Source organism: Carettochelys insculpta, chromosome 3 (assembly GCF_033958435.1).
Source record: "Carettochelys insculpta isolate YL-2023 chromosome 3, ASM3395843v1, whole genome shotgun sequence".
Taxonomy (NCBI): Eukaryota; Metazoa; Chordata; order Testudines; family Carettochelyidae; genus Carettochelys; species Carettochelys insculpta.
In genome coordinates, this window is record NC_134139.1 from 56,542 (window position 1) to 73,776 (window position 17,235).

The following is a 17,235-nucleotide window of genomic DNA, read 5'->3' on the forward strand; positions in this document are numbered from 1 at the left end:
ACTATCATCGTCAGCACCTTACCCAGATGACTCATTAGGGCAATCGTTCTGTAGTTCTTGCACTCCAATGTACTCCCTTTCTTGGATATTGTCATTAGCACAGATCATGTCCGTTCCTTAGGCACCTTCCCTTCTTTCCATGCCACATTACATAGTTGGTGTATCTCCTGAATCATGCTCTCTCTGCTGTATTTGATCATCTCTCCTGTGATCTTATCATTTCCAGGGCTCTTGTTCTTTAGTCGTTTCACTGCTTTTTCTACTTCCCCCTTCGAAGTATCGGTCTCGATCTCGATGCTTGATGGCAATATCTCTTTCAGTTCTTCAATCAGTCTCTCTGAGACACTCTGGTCCAACTGTGCTTTGTATAGATCGGTGCAATATCTCATCCATCGCTGCACAATCTTTTCCCTGTTCATGAGCACTTCTTCATTCTCATCTTTGATTGCCATCTGCTTTGGTTGCCATTTCCTATTAATACTCCTAATTGTCTTATAGACCTCCCTGGTCTTACGTTCCCTGTAATACCTCTCTATATCTTCACATTGTTCCTCTAACCCTTTCTCCTTGTCTTTTCTGACTGCTTTCCTTACCTCACTGCACTTCACTGTATATTGCTGTTCTGCCATCTCAGAGACATCTCTTCTGATCTTCAACGCTCTCTTCTCTTGAACCAACTCCAGTGTCTCCTGGGTAATCCACTTCTTATTGATCTTTTCTTCTTCTGGAACAGTCTGCTCAACTGCCTCTTCTATAGTGGTGGCTATCCCTACAACTCTCTTATCTAGATCTTTCTCTGTGATGATACTCTTAATCTTCTCTTTGAGTGCTGCTCTGTATGCATTTCCTGTTTCTTCCTTGCAGAGCCTCAACACGTCTCTTCTTTTCTTAAACGGTGTCTTACATTTTCTTTTGAGTTTTATCTGGATGTTTGTGATCACTAGACTGTGGTCTGAGTCTATATCCGCTCCTTGGAAAGTTCGGTACTGCTGTACTGATGTTATCCATCTTCTTCTTATCAAAATCATATCTATCATGGTCTTGGATCTTTCCTCCGTATCTCCTCTGCCGTCTTTGTCAAGTCTTTATAGAATAGCCCAGTCTCTTCCTCCATACTGTCCGACGTGGGTGCATACACCTCAATGACTGAGACGTTGAACGGTTTTGCTTTGAATCACGTAACCATCATTCGTGCACTCACCGGTTTGTATCCTAATAATGCTCTTCTAGCTAATTTTGCTAAGAAGGTATCCAGCTCCTGTTTCATGCTTCATTATATACTCTGACTAATTGCTAAGGTAAGTGGGAAAAGGAGGAGGGAACAATCAAGTAGGTTTCCTAGGTGAAGAGGAGAAAGTGGGCCAATCATCCACTTCTCTAAGATGCTTGTACACAAATGCCAAAAGCCTAGGGAACAAACAGGAAGAATTAAAGGCCCTGGCACAGTCAAAGAAGCATGAGGTGGTTGGAATAATGGACACTTGGTGGCACAATTTGCATAACTGGAGCATGGTCATGGGAAGGTTATAAACTATTTCGGAAGGACAGACGGGAGAAAAGGAGGAGGAGTTGTGCTCTATGCGAGGGAGCAGTATGATTGCTCAGCGCTCCAGAATGAGCGCAGAGAAAATCCAGTTCAGTGTGTTTGGGTTAAGCTTAGAGGCAGAAGTAACAGAGTTGATGTTGTAGTTGGTGTCTGCTATAGACCAACAGATCAGGGAAATGAGGATTTCTTCAGACAGCTAAGTGAAGCTTCCAAATCACAGGCCCTGGTTCTCATGGGATACTTTAATCATCCAGACATGTGTTGGGGGACCAGTACAGCAGCACACACACAATCCAGGAAGTTGTTGGAGAATGCTGGGGATAACTTCTTGGTACAAGTGCTGAAGGAACCGATGAGGGGCTGTGCACAACTTGACCTGCTGCTCACAAACAGGCAAGAACTAGTAGGAGAAATAGAAGTGGATGGAAACCTGGGCTGCAGTGACCATAAGATCATAGATTTCAGGATCCAGACAAAAGGAAGAAGGGTGAGCAGTAACATATAGACCCTTGATTTCAAAAGAGCAGACTCTGACTCCCTGAGAGAACTGATGAGCAGGATCCCTTGGGAAATGAAGATGAAGGGCAAAAGAGTTCAAGATAGCTGGCAGTACTTTAAAGAAGTCTTACTGAAGGCACAGGAACAAAACATTCCGCTGCATAGTAAGAAATGCAAACATGGTAGGCAACCAGCTTGGCTTAACAGGGAAATCCTTAGTCAGCTTAAACGCGGACAGTTGACTAAGGAGGAGTATTAACATATGGCTGGAGTAATCAGGAAAGTGAAAGCACAATTGGAATTGCAGCTGGCAAGGGATGTGAAGGGTAACAAGAAGGATTTCTACAAGCATGTTAACAATAAATGGGTTATCGGAAAAGATGTGGAGCCGTTACTGGATGAAAGAGGTAACCTAGTGACAGATGATGTAAGAAAAGCTGAAGTACTTAATGCTTTTTTTGCCTCAGAATTCACGGACAAAGTCAACTCGCACACAACAGTCCAAGACAACGCAGTACGGGAAGTTGGAGGGCAGCTATCTGTGGGGAAGGAACAAGTTCTGAGTTATCTAGAAAAACTAGGCATACACAGATCCATGAGTCTGGATTTAATGCACCCCAGGGAACTGAGGGAATTAGCAGATGTCATTGTTGAACCTTTGGCCATTATCTTTAAAGAGTCTTGGAGATCGAGAGAGATCCCAGATGACTGGAAAAAGGCAAACATAGTGCCCATCTTTAAAAAAGGAAAGAAGGACAATACAGGGAACTATAGACCCGTCAGCCTTTCCTCAGTCCCTGGGAAAGTAATGGAGGGGATCCTCAAGGAATCCATTTTGGAGCATCTGGAAGAGGGGAAAGTGATCCAAAGTAGCCAATATGGATTTACCAGGGGCAAGTCCTGCCTGACCAATCTTATTAGCTTCTGTGACGAGGTAACAGGCTCTGTGGACATGGGGAAGTCAGGAAATGTGATATACCTTGACTTCAGCACAGCTTTTGATAGGGTCTCCTACAACATTCTTGCCGATAAGTTAACGAAATATGTATTGTATCCTTGGACTATAAGATGGATAGAAAGCTGGCCCAATGGGTAGTGGTCAATGGCTCAATATCTGGATGGCAGCCGGTTACACGCAGACTGCAGCACAGCTGGGTTCTGGAGCTGGTGTTGTTCACCATTTTTATTAATGACCTGGAGGAGGGACTGGATTGCACCCTCAGCAAGTTTGCAGATGACACAGAACTAGGGGGAGAAATAGAAATGTTGGAGGGTAGAGAGAATCCAGAGTGACCTTGATAAACTGGAGGATTGGGCCAAAAGAAATCTGATGCGGTTCAACAAGGAGACGTGTAGAGTCCTGTAACTGAGGAAGAATCCAAAGCATTGTTATAGGCTGGGGACCGACTGGCTAAGCAGCAGTACGATGGAAAGGAACCTAGGGGTTATGGTGGATGAAAGGCTAGATGTGAGTAAACAATGTGCCCTTGTAGCCAAGAAGGCCAACAGCATATTAGGATGCATTAGGAGGAGCATTTCAAGCAAATCCAGAGAAGTGGTTGTTCCCCTCTATTCGGTACTGGCGAGGCCACATCTGGAATATTGTGTCCAGTTTTGGCCCCCCCCAAGTATAAAAAGGATGTGGACGTGCTGGAGCAGGTTCAGCAGAGAGTAACAAAAACAATTAAGGGGCTGGAGCACATGACCTATGAGGAGAGGTTGAGGGATTTGGGCTTGTTTAGTTTACAGAAGAGAAGACTTAGGGGTGATTTAATAGCAGCTCTCGACTTCTTGAAGGGGAGCGCTAAACAGGAGGGTGAAAAAATGTTCTCGGTGTCAGATGGCAGAAGAAGGAGTAATGGTCTGAAGTTAAAGAGGGAGAGGTGAAGTTTGGATATTAGGAAAAACTACTTTACCAGGAGGGTGGTGAAGCATTGGAATGTGTTGCCTAGAGGAGGTGGTGGATTCTCCATCCCTTGAGATTTTTAAATCCTGGCTTGATAAAGTCCTGGCTGGGATGATTTAGGGGGGGTTGATCCTGCTTGAAGCAGGGGGCTGGACTAGATGACCTCCTGAGGTCCCTTTCAGCCCTAGGAGTCTATGATAAGATACAACCGGAAGACATCAATTACTTCCTCAAAAAGAATACAATCTGAGTTTAGAGTACTTCTAATTTTAACTATCCTAAACAAACCAAGTTCAGCGGGGCTCTAAATTAATTAGGCGACGAAACATTACAAACGATGTAATATTACACATTACCTTCTCCATCAGCTGAATAAATGATGTCAGAGAAAACCTTTTGCTAACTGTTATAATGGGTTTTATACCTGGGTAATTCAGGTCCAGATTTGAGGGACTTGTCCAGATTAAAGTATCATAGTATAGATTATATCCAAAATCATCCTGTAAACTGACAAAAAAATTGATAGCATTTTCTAATAAAAGGCCAGTGTCATTAAACTCATCCATTGCAGGTGATGACAGCTCACTAACTGGCTTAAGTTATCACTATAGAAAAATGTGAGTTACATTAACTACAACTTTTACCTACATAATGACTTTTTTTAACTGGGATTTTTACATAAAATAGAGTAATAATAGTGATTTGCCAAAACCTGGAAATGTACATATACACACAATAGTCTTTTCTTGAGTTTATTGTCAAAACATGGAGGGTTGTGGGGAGGAGGATTAAGAAAGACAAGTCATGAACAGAGGAAAGTTTCAACCCTCAAACCAATCATGTATGGCAAGAGTAAAGGACAACTGGTTTTATGGGCTGCACCTCCCTCGTCTGAATGAGGGAATTTGCCAGATGAAAGGAGGTCTCTCTGCTACCGGCTCTGCCCCCCATTGGGCCCCATGTTTCCACTCCCTCTTCTTGAGCCACTGCAGCCCCTTTACCTGTGGCAGCCCCGATGCCAAAGGCAGCTAGGCTGCTAGAGCGGCACCAGCCCTTTGGGACTGACCCACTATAGGAGCTCCACCAGGCTCCCCTCCCAACAGCCTCACGTTCATGGCTCTCTGGTCCAGTATCATCCCGTTTCCTACCAGAGCAGAGAATCCCTGTTCTGGCATGTGGAACCTGTAAGTATAATTTGACTCACAGCATTAACTATATTTTCTGGCTAGAGTCCTTAACACACATTTTGTCATTCTAAAATATTTTCAGATATTACCTGTTACAGATGCTTTAAGTAATTCAATTTTATCCATCAGGCCTGAAGCCTTAATGTTTTCATGTGCACCTTGTAGTTGTGAATCATTTATATCAGCACCCAAGTAATGTACATTCTGTGGGAGGAGAAAAAAAGAGAAATTTTTATTATGCACAATAAGATGCAATATGGATTACTTTTACACATTTAAGAGTACAAGTTGTTCTTAAAATGCAAAACCCCTGGATAAGATTCAGTATGGCAGTTCCTACAACAGCACAATATAACAAAGTCCATAGAGAAGAGGTACAAAAGTGGCTTTAAGCTTTCCAAAACACGGTTCTCTGGAAAGAACAGGTGAGAATCTCAGTTTATGAATTTAGACAATTGCAAGTACAGGTACACAGGAGTTAGTGATTTATATAGGTACATTTTGTAGAAGTTTCAAAATAAAGCTCAGTTTAAAATTTCTGCAAACTTTTCCAGAATGGTTTTCTCAAAAGAATACATTCTTATGGTAAACTACAAACTATGAATTACAGACCAGTCACCCTAACTTCTGTGCCAACATCTAGAAGAAATTAAGGTAGATAAGTAACTGTCGTCATGGATCTGTAAAGAACAAATCACATGAAACTAACCTGCCAGGAAAACAAGCAATGCGGATGGGGGGGAAAAACAGCAGATGTAATATATCTAGAAGCCAGTAAAGCATTTGATACAGTCTCATATAACCTTCTCACTAACAAACTAGGGGAAAAAAACAACTTGATAGGGCTATATCATAAGATGGGTGCATAACTAGCTGGATAACCATTCTCAGAGTATCAAAGAGGTAGCCAAGTTAGTCTGCATCTTCAAAAACAAAAAGTCCAGTGGCACCTTACAGACTAACAAATATTTTGCAGCGTAAGTTTTTGTGGGCAAAGACCCACTTCGTCAGAGTAGTTAGTTATCAATGCCTTACAGCCACAGCTAATAAGCATATTGAGTGGGGTTCCGCAGAGATGAGTTGTGAGATCAGCTCTGTTCAGTATTGTCACCAATGATTTAGGTAAGTCGATAGAGAGTATGCTCATCAAGTTTGTGGATGATACCAAGTGGGGAGGGGTAGCAAGTGCTTTGGAGAAAAGGATTAGACAAACTGGAAAAACAGTCTGAGATAAACAGGATAAAATTCAATAAGGACAAAGGAAAAGTATTCCACTTAAAAAGGAACAATCAGTTTCACACATACAAAATGGAAAATGACTGTCTAGGAGGGAGTGCCATAGAAAGGTACCTAGGGGGTCACAGTGGACAACAAGCTAAATATAAACCAACAGTGCAACACTGTGGCAAAAATAGCAAATATTCTGGGATGTATTAACAGGAGTGTTGTAACTTGAGACTTGTAAGACTTGAGTGTTGTAAGACTTGAGGAGTAACTATTTCACTCTACTTTCTGCTGATTAGGCTTCAGCTGGACAAGATGTGTGCAGTTCTAGGCGCCACATTTCAGGAAAAGCGTGGACAAATTGGAGAACGTCCAGAGAAGAGCAACAAAAACAATTAAAGGGCTAGAAAACTTGACCTATGAGAGAAGATTGAAAGAACTGGGTTGTTTAGTCTGGAAACGAGAGGTGATATAACAACATCTTTCAAGCCTCTAAAGGGCTGTTACAAGGAGAGAGAAAAATTCATCTCCTTAACCTCTGAGGATAGGATAAGCAGCAATGGTCTTAAATTACAGCAAGGGAGGTTTAGATTGGACACTACGAAAAACTTCTTGCCAGGATGTTTAAGCACTGGAATAAATTGTCTAGGGTAGCCAGAGAATAGCCATCATTAAAAGCAGGTTAAACAAACACTTGTCAGGGTAGTCTAGATGGTGCAGGAGACTGAACTTGATGATCTTTCAAGGTTCCTTCCGGTCCTACAATTCTAAGTTTTACAAATATAAAATAAATTAATCTCATGCTATCTTGGAAACCCTACCTATTCTGACTGTAGAACTTACAGGCCATTCTTGTGCAGCTTCCAAAAGTATTGTTCCTAATCCACACATGGGATCTAAAACAAATGCACCAACCTATAAAACAAAGCATAATGAATATTTTAATTTGTTCTTCAAAGGCAAGATATTTGAGTGAGATTCAACATTACATTACAAATATGGTATTGTATTCAAAGCAAAATGATGTTGACTAATTTTCTCTGACAGAACTTGACCTTGGGGCATGATGAATGGACTTAAATTCCCCCTGAAGTCAGTAAGAACTGAGTTGAAATCAGCATTTTATAGTATCAGACTCATCATAAGACATCAGAAGTTTAACGAGTCAGTAAGATAACCATCAACTACATTTTTCTGAAATCTAATGCTGGTGTGTTGGTTAGAGGACAAATATTTTAGAGAAAATTATATCCATAATGTTCCTCTAGCCCTAATGCCCCAATACATTTGTTAGTGTTTAAAGAGACACCAGATTTCTTGTTTTTGCTGAAACATACTAACATAACTATCCCTTCAAAGGCCATATCTGTCTACACTCACTGGACTATGAAATTCTCAGCTCTCTGAGCAACCAAACATATCATTATGCTATTATTAATAATTTACATCAGTTTTTAAACTGTAGGTCAGAATCCCATTTTAATGGAGTCACCAGGGCCAGCGTTAGACTTGCTGAGGTCTAGGACTGAAGCTGCAGATTTCAGCTCTAGGCAGCAGGAGTCAGACATTGGCCATCCCACGAAGGGCTAAACCCTTCATTCTCTCTCCTCCCTCACTTCTGTCCCAGGTGGTGAGGCTTGGATTTTGCCCCCACTTTCCAGAGTTATAAAAGAATTTTTGCTGTCAGAAGGATAGTGGCAATACAGTTTGAAAAACCCTGATCTATATCAATGTTTGCTTACACTGATTTCAGCAAGAGATGCCATAGCCCACGCTATAGTAGATCGGAGTCCTGCAGTTCGGATATACTCTCTGGTCGCTAGTGGAAGTCTGCAAACAAGAGATCGAATTAAAACATTCCATATAAGTCATTCCAAAATAATGTCTCTGTAAAAATGCCAACAGTCATACATAAAAATCATAATATAAATATCATAATATTCATAGGAATGAGATTCAGTGGGGGAAACTGGGGAGTGACTTGTTGCTCAGAACTTTTGAAAGACAGATAGAGAAGCTACTACCCGTAGTAACGATGGTTCTTCGAGATGTGTCCCCGTGGGTGCTCCACAATAGGTGTCGGGCTCACCCTAGCGCCGCAGATCGGATCTTTCCAGCAGTTTCTGCCGGACCGCGCATGCGCCGGCGCACGCCGCTCCCCTGCGCGCTCCCAGCCACATGCGCGATCCGGTCCCCGCCAGTTCCTTGACCAACCGCCTCGGATGCTCCTGAAAAACACCAAACAGAGATCCGAAGTGGGGAGGACGGGCGGGTGGTGGAGCACCCATGGGAACACATCTCAAAGAACCATCGTTACTACGGTGAATAACTTCTCTTTCTTCATCGAGTGTCCCCGTGGGTGCTCCACGACAGGTGACAACCCAGCAGTAACCCAAGAAAGGAGGTGGGTAATCGGTTTATGTGCAGCTTGCCCCCGAAAGGACTGCTGTCGAGAGGCGGGTATCCTCTTGGAATACCCGATGTAGGGCATAATGCTTGGTGAAGGTGTCATAGGATGACCAGGTCGCCGCTCTGCAGATGTCTTTTAGCACAATGCCCTTGAAAAAGGTTGTTGATGCCGCCACCGCCCGGGTGGAATGAGCCCTAGGCGGGGCCAGTAAAGGAGTTTTTCTAAGTTCGTAGCACATTTTTATGCAGGATACGATGTGCTGCGAGATCCTCTGTTAAGAGAGACCCTCTCCTTTTGACCTGGGAGCGAGAGAGACTAGAAGTCTCTCCGTTTTCCGGAAGGACTTAGTTCTGTCTATGTACAAGGCCAACGCCCTCCTCACGTCCAGGAGGTGCAGGCGTGCCTCCTTGCTGGAGCTATGAGTCTTTGGGTAAAACGAGGGTAAAACTATAGGTTCGTTAAGATGGAACTCTGAAGAAACTTTCGGAACAAAGGCTGGGTGCAGCCGTAAGGTTACCGCCTCCTTTGAGAATACCGTGCAGGGCGGCGTTGCCATAACTGCTGCGAGCTCACTCACCCTGCGAGCTGACGTGATTGCAAGAAGGAAGGCTGTCTATCGTAAGGAGACAGAGAGAAACCGTGGCTAAGGGTTCAAAGGGTGGTCCCGTTAGCGCGCTGAGCGCCAGGTCCAAGCTCCACGATGGTGGAGGCGGTTTCCGAGGGGGGTACAGGTTTACCAGCCCCTTCAGGAACCTGGTAACAATAGGATGGGCAAACACTGTGGGCCCTTCCTCTTCATGCCGAAAAGCCGATATAGCGGCGAGATGGACCTTCAATGAGGAGAGGGAGAGCCCGCCTCTCTTGAGGTCCAGTAAGTATTCTGGTATGACAGGTATAGGCACTTCAAGGGGAGCCAACTGCTTGGTGGAACACCATGCAGTGAATCGAGTCCATTTCTGTTTGTAGGTCTTCCTGGTGGAGATCCTTCGGCTGCTTCCCAGGACTTGTTGTACTCCCTCTGTACATGTACTTTCTAGGGAGCTGAGCCATGGATTAACCATGCTTGCAGTCGCAGGCCTCGGGGGTGTGGATGCACTATGGACCCCTGGGCTTGCGTAAGCAGGTCCGGCGCTACCAGAAGGGGAAGCGGTGGACGATCCGACATGCGGAGAAGGAAGGGGAACCACTGCTGTTCATCCCATGTGGGAACCACTAGGATCATGTGGGCTCTCTCCCTCCTGGCTTTCTGCAGGACCTTGTGGATGAGCACTGTGGGGGGCAACGCGTAAAGCAGTGGGCCCTTCCATGAAATCGCGAATGCGTCCCCCAAGGACCCCCGCCCCAGTCCTGCCCTGGAGAAGTATTGGGGGCACTTCTTGTTGTGCTGAGTGGCAAACAGGTCTATCTGAGGAAACCCCCATGCATGAAAAATCGGTCGTAGCAGATCGGAGCAGATCTGCCACTCGTGTGTGAGTCCGAAGTGCCTGCTCAGCTGTTCTGCCTTCACGTTGTGAGCGCCTGGTAAGTACGAGGCTTTCAACGTTATATTTTTGGCGATGCACCAGTTCCACAGCCGGACTGCTTCCGCACATAAGGCACGGGATCGAGCTCCGCCTTGTCGATTTATATAAAACATGGTGGAGATATTGTCTGTATTGATCCCGACTACCTTGCCTTGTATGTGGGTTTGAAAGTGTCTGCAGGCGTTGAACACCGCTCTGAGCTCCAGTATATTTATATGCAGTGACTGTTCCGTAGGGGACCACAGTCCTTGCGTCACCTTTTCACCAATATGTGCTCCCCACCCTATGTGGGAGGCGTCGGTGGTGAGAAAAATAGAGATTTGTGGTTGGTGAAAGGGTATCCCAGTTAGCATGTTCTTGGGGTTTACCCACCATTGCAGGGATCTGCGCACCTCTGTCGTGGGCGACACCACCCTGCAGACGGTATGGGATGCCGGCTTGTAAACGCTCGCCAGCCAATGTTGTAGGTTGCGCATATGCAATCTGGCGTTCTGTACCACGAACGTTGCCGCTGCCATGTGGCCGAGCAGCTGCAAGCACATTAAAACCAGCACCGTGGGGCTGTATGTAATGACTTGTACCAGGGAACCGATGGCGCGAAAGCAAGCGTCGGGTAGATAAACCCTTGCTGTGATAAAATTTATGCGTGCCCCTATGAACTCTATGTCCTGCGTAGGGTCGATCTTTGACTTCGCAAGGTTGATGACCAGGCCCAGCAAAGAAAACGTGTTTGCTGTGACGCATATCATGCGTAGTACCTCCGCCTTTGAGGCCCCTTTCAGTAGGCAGTCGTCCAGATATGGGAATATAAATACCCCCTGTCTGTGCAGGTAGGCTGACACCACTGCCAGGGTCTCGGTAAAGACTCTGGGGGTCGAGGAGAGGCCGAACGGAAGAACCTTGTATTGGAAATGTTCTTTGCCGACCATAAACCGGAGAAAACGTCTGTGAGCCGGGTGGATCGTTATATGAAAATACGCATCTTGTAAGTCGAGGGCTGCAAACCAACCTCCATCGTCCAGTGCCGTGAGTATAGAGGCGACTGTGATCATCCGAAAGCGTTGTTTGAGCAAGTACCGGTTGAGGTCTCGAAGATCTAAGATGGGCCTCCAGCCTCCTGTTTTCTTCTCTGTGAGGAAGTATCGTGAATAAAACCCTTTACCCCGGAGTCGCTCCGGCACTCTTTCCACCGCCCCTATAAGCATCAGGTGGTCCACCTCATGCTTGAGTTTCGCCTCGTGGGAGGCATCCCTGAGATGAGGCCTGGGCGGAGGTCTTGGCGGTGGGAGCGACTGAAAGGGGATCATGTAACCCGTGGCTATGATCTCTAGTACCCACTTGTCTGTGGTGATCTTTTGCCATTGTGAGTGGAACAGTTGGAGGCGATGATGGAACATTAATTGTGGATGACATTGCGCGATGGTAGTAATAGTGCAGCCCTCGACCTGTCTGTCAAACTTGTTGCCTTTGGGCCTGCCCCGAGGATGCACGGCCTTGTTGGGAACGTCGCCTGGGTGTTCTATACTGTTGTTGCTGTTGATGCCGCCCTTGGTCGTAGCCCCGTTGGTACTGAGCACGCTGAGGTTGGTACAGGTATCGCCTTTTTTGAGGGTAATACTTTTTCTTTCTGTATGGAGGGGTGTAAATCCCCAGGGTTCTGAGTGTGGCTCTTGAGTCTTTACTGGAATGAAGGACCGAATCAGTTGACTCTGCAAACAACTTCTGCGTGTCGAAAGGGAGAGCGACAATTTTTGCCTGCAGATCCCTCGGGATACCCGATGTCTGGAGCCAGGATTCCCTGTGCATGACCACTGCCATAGCCGTTGAGCGTGCCGCCGTGTCCGCTACGTCCAGGGCGATCTGGACTCCCGTCCTTGAAGCTGCATAGCCCTCTTGCACGATGGCCTTCAGGACCGGCTTCTTATCTTCTGGAAGTGAATCCATGAGAGAAGTAAGCCTGGAGTAATTGTCGAAATTGTGGTTCGCTAGATGTGCTGCATAATTAGCCACTCTCAGCAGCAGGGTGGAGGAGGAGTATACCTTTCTGCCAAATAGCTCTAGCTTCTTGGCATCTCTATCCGTTCCCCCCGCTTTGTACTGGGAAGTCTTCGATCTCTGCTGAGACGATTCTACCACCAGAGAATTTGGTTGTGGGTGACTAAACAGGAACTCCATGCCCTTCGCCGGGACGAAGTATTTCTTAACTGCCCTCTTGTTTATAGGGGGAGCGGAAGCCGGGGTCTGCCATATGCTAGTAGCAGACTCCATGATTGCTTCGTCGAGCGGGATAGCAATTTTGGATGAGGCCAGAGGCCTCAGGTTTTTGAGGAGCTTGTGGTGCTTCTCCTGCACCTCTGCTGTTTGGATGCCTTGCGTGAAAGCCACCCTTTTAAACAGCTCCTGAAACTGTTTGAGGTCGTCCGGGGGGGCAACATCCCCAGGGGCCGTAGCCTCATCGAGGGAGGACAAGGAGGAACCACTAGGGTAGACCTCCCTTGAACTCTCAGGGTCCTGCTGGCGGTGGTACACGCTCTCACTGGAGGCTTTCGAGGGAAAATCTCGGGGTTCCAAAATCAGCTCCCCTTGAGACAGCTGTGTTTCCGTCCCCGTCTGTGAGTGCCCGCGGGGGTACTGGGCGGTCGAGGGGGACCTACCCCTGGGTGTATGCCTGTGGTGTCTATGCCCAGCATGGTAAGGATGACCGTGGCAGCACAGGCATGGTTCCTGGGATGGAGACCTGGACCACTCCCGAGGTGTATACCCCGATGTCTGGGGGAGCGAGATCGTCTGGATGACTGAGACAATGGTGAAACTGGTTTGTGGTAGTACTCCAGAGGGTCAAATCCCAGAAAAGGCGAGGGTGGCCCGAGCCATGGTGATGCTGGTTGGAGGAACGGAGAAGGCGGCTCCGCGTAGGCTGGGGGAGACCCATGTCTCCTGGTTGGTGTACGCAGTATAAGGGGAGGACTTGTTGAGAGCAGCCCTGCAGCCCTGTCCAGAGAAGGGCTGCGGTGCCGGGTTTTCGCTGCTGCCTTTCCCCTCCCCTGCAGGGCTGGCTCCGCCCCTCCCCGTGCCAGGGATCTCGGCCCCGCTGTCGGCGCCGCGCTCGGCACGCTTATCTGCGGTGCCGCGTGGGTGGTCTCCTCCGGTGCCTGCAGGCTACATGCCTGTTGGCCCTGCACTGTTGGTGCTGCGGGGGTCTGTGCCGCTTGCGGCGGTGCCGCCGGTTCCGGCGCTTGCCTGGCCGCCGCTCTGGGAGCTGCGCGTGCCAGCTGCTTAGTAATTGGAGGCTCAGCCTCTGCCACGTGCGCTGCTGCGCTGCCGCTTGCTTGTGACTGCGGCTGGGGGCTGTGTGCTACGCCTGTCCCGCTCGCTGTGACCGCCGGCAGGGATCAGGCTGGAGAGAGCTTCCTCCGTTTCTGCACCGAGGGGGTGAGTGACACCGCCTTCCTTTTATGGAGCCCTGTGGGTCCCTCCGGTTGAGGCCTCTCTGGCACGTCTGGCTGGAGGGCCTTATCAAACAGCAGCATTTTCAGCCGCATTTCTCTATCCTTTCTGGCTCTGGCTGTGAGCTTTGCACAGGAGGAGCATTTCTGGGTGACGTGTGATTCCCCCAGGCACCTAATACATTGACTGTGCCCATCAGAGGCCGGCATAGCTTCGTGGCACAACTCAAACTTCTTGAATCCTGAAGAGGACATTGCGGTGAGTCTTTGAGCTGTTAATACGGTACTTAGCCCCTTCTCTGTGCCTGTTCCCCTCTCACGGACTCCAGACTGCTGCAGCAGGAGGCCTACTGGCCTTCACGTCCCCGGGTTGCCTCCGCTCCTCCTTCTCGTTACTAAGACTTTCTACTTATATATATATATATTTATTTTGCAATAAAGAAACAAACAAACAATTTAACTAAGAACTCTGAAAAGAAACTCTAAAACTCTGAAAAACTCTAAATACGCTGACTCTGGCTGCAGCCTGAGCAGATTCCGTCTGCAGCCGATGGCGGTTAAGGAGGAACTGGCGGGGACCGGATCGCGCACGTGGCCAGGATTGTGCAGGGGAGCGGCACGCGGCAGCGCATGCGCGGTCCGGCAGAAACTGCTGGAAAGATCCGATCTGCGGCGCCTGGGCGAGCCCGACACCTATCGTGGAGCACCCACGGGGACACTCGAGGAAGAACACTGATTTACATGTCTAGCTTCAGGCTGCTCTTTTGGACTTTGAGGCCAAAACTGTGAAGTTAAATTGGGGACAGATGTTCAATAGCCCAAAAGATACAACAAAATGTTTTATATACCATAACTGCCAGGACTTATTTACGAAATCACCATTTGCAAATTCACATATTCACAGATGTCTTCTGTTCTCAAGCCCCAATGCTTCCTGCTATCATCCTCTCCTTGCACCCTATCCCCCAGCCTCGGGGGCAGGGGAGCGGAAGGACATGAACACAGTGGTCCTCCTGTGGGACAGCAGCAGCTATCAGGCTTCCCCCAGCCCAGGGATGGAGCACCACCTGGGGCGGAGGGCTGAGCAGCAGAGGCTGCAAGGATCCCACCATACTCACTACATGGACAGCAGAAGCAGCAGCTTGCTTTACCCTGCTGCACGACACTATGCCATCCTCCCAGTCCACTACACCTAACTTCTCCACAGAGGGCAGGCACCAGAGGGACACTCCATTTGCTGCTGCTGCTGAAGAGTAAGGTGCAGTGAGCCAGGAGTCCTGCATGGTATGGCATAGAGCAGAAGGCTGCCACTCCTGCCATCCAGGTAGTGAGTGTGGGTCCAGGGAGGAAGCAAGCCTGGCTGCCTCTACCATACCCAGCCCTTGACCCCAAATAATCGCCGGGCCCTGTTGCTTGGGGGAAGTGGGAAAGGGGAAGGGCAGAGCAGGGCTGGGATGAGGCCTGTGGTGCAGGGAGAGGCTGCCCCAGGCCCTACCCTCTCCTTGGGACAGCCTTTTCCCCACACCTCCATTATTCATGGATTTCACTCTTTGCGATGGAGTCAGGAATGTGTACACTGCCAATAGCAAGGGTTTGGTGTATTACAGAACTGATGTTTCTGAATTTAGTGATAAAAATGTTTACCTGAAGACAGGAATCCCCACTACTGAATAAATATCATTCAGATGTACAAAAAGCTGAAACAGGGAAAAAAGTTACATTATAAAAGGCAATCACTATCTTCTAAGTTAATGTTATGGTAGTTTTGCTAATTTAAACTAGACATATAAACATGTTATTTATTCACCCTTTATAAATAGGATTCTAGAACAATTAAAAACCTACAGTATCAAAAATTCTTACCCTTTAATTAAGAACACAATAGAAAACCTGTATTTACAAATGTAAAACTTTTGAATGAATGTGTAACCTTTCAAACAAGCCATAAGAAAATTCTACATTGGTTAAGAGTTCATCTCTAGACACTGATATCTTTAATGGGACCAATTTTTTATATAAAATTCCAGGAATATTCTTCAACACAAAATTCCACCCAACTTCACCTGCAGATTTTGCAGGAGTTGGATTCTTCTGAAAGACCAAAACAAAGCACTACTGCTTAGGTATTGGATTTTGAAAGCCTTGAAATGACTTATGAGTACAAATCCTCTTGCCTCTTCAGCATTTTTGAAAACATCATCCCCAGAAATGCAAAGAGCGAATATGTGGTTCCTTGACCATGTACACATACAGATAATGAGAAATGCATTTCGAAGGCTGGCAATGAAAGCCTCTGCCCCCAAAAGCCTACCTAACCAGTTAGATCATTGCAGTATGAAATGCAATCTGACAACCATTTATACATAGCCCTCTTAACAGCAGCATTACCCAGGGAACTGTGGACAAAGCAGAATCCTAATGACTCTTCACATACCAAGCTTCTGCAGAACAACTTTACAGGAATGAACAACAAGACATCCTGTGGCACCTTACAGACTAACAGATATTTTGGAGCACAAGCTTTCAAGTGCAAAGACCCGCATCTGATGAAGCAGCTCTTTGCCCATGAAAGCTTATGCTCCAAAATATCTTAGTCTACAAGGTGCCACAGGACTTCTTGTTGTTTTTAAAGATACAGACTAACTCGGCTACCTCTCTGATACTTTACTGGAATGGGCATAAGGGTGTCGAAAGATGGCGGCAAGAGCAATGAGTGCATTAGAGACTGATTTCAATCACCAATTTGGGAAGGAGCCTTGGTAGAGTGTACAACAATAACTTATAAAACCTATTATGAACTTGGATAAATAAATAGGGCCAAAAACATATGTGGTCTGACAATTCATTGCCACCAGGAAATTAACTTTCCTCGTAAGAAAGCTGAACTCACAAGTACAAAACGCTTCCAAAAAAGGCTATCAGGACCACTTAAATACTGCCTTATAGAGTGGGTGCTTTTGGGGCACCTGGGGGGGGGCATGAAATTATAGGCAGTCCTTGGACTTGCAACATAATTGATTCCTGAAAACTGAGTAATAAATTGAAACATAGCAACCTGGAACCGCAATCCACGGCGGAACCAAGTGTCGTAAAGTTGAAAGCAACATTATAAGCCAAATTAGCGTGTCAGTTCAGAAACCTCACAAGTTGATCATCATAAAGCAAATGACTACCTGTAAATGCATAAAGACCTGCATTAACTGAATAAGGGAATCAGAGACAATGGCCCACCTTCAAATAATTTGTGACAGGTTGAAACAGTTGTCAAATGCACCCAGATTAAAATCAGTCTTTAATATACAGACCCAGACATACAAAGGCAAGCCAAGCAGATTACCTGTATCATTTACAGGGGCCCACATGGGTTTCATTGTATCAGAACAACCCTTCCGACTGAGACCTGGAACTCTCACTGGTAAAATCTTAGAAAAGTCCAGATATTTGGGAAATGTAGTTGAAGACATCAAAGACGATTAGGGTTGGAAGAGACCTCAG

General features: G+C 46.7%; 1 protein-coding gene across 3 annotated transcripts in view; it reads right to left on the reverse strand.

Annotated features, from left to right (window-relative positions):
* The window catches only part of THUMPD2 (THUMP domain 2 tRNA and snRNA guanosine methyltransferase), an 87,282-nt gene that overhangs the window by 25,807 nt on the left and 44,240 nt on the right, over positions 1–17,235 (reverse strand). For all 3 annotated transcript variants that reach the window (XM_074989175.1, XM_074989174.1, XM_074989176.1), the window contains 4 exons: positions 15,385–15,437; positions 8,104–8,191; positions 7,205–7,276; positions 5,227–5,341 (listed from right to left, as the gene is read on the reverse strand). In XM_074989175.1, coding sequence (XP_074845276.1) covers positions 5,227–5,341; positions 7,205–7,276; positions 8,104–8,191; positions 15,385–15,437 — 328 coding nt within the window. The remainder of the gene's footprint in view (positions 1–5,226; positions 5,342–7,204; positions 7,277–8,103; positions 8,192–15,384; positions 15,438–17,235) is intronic.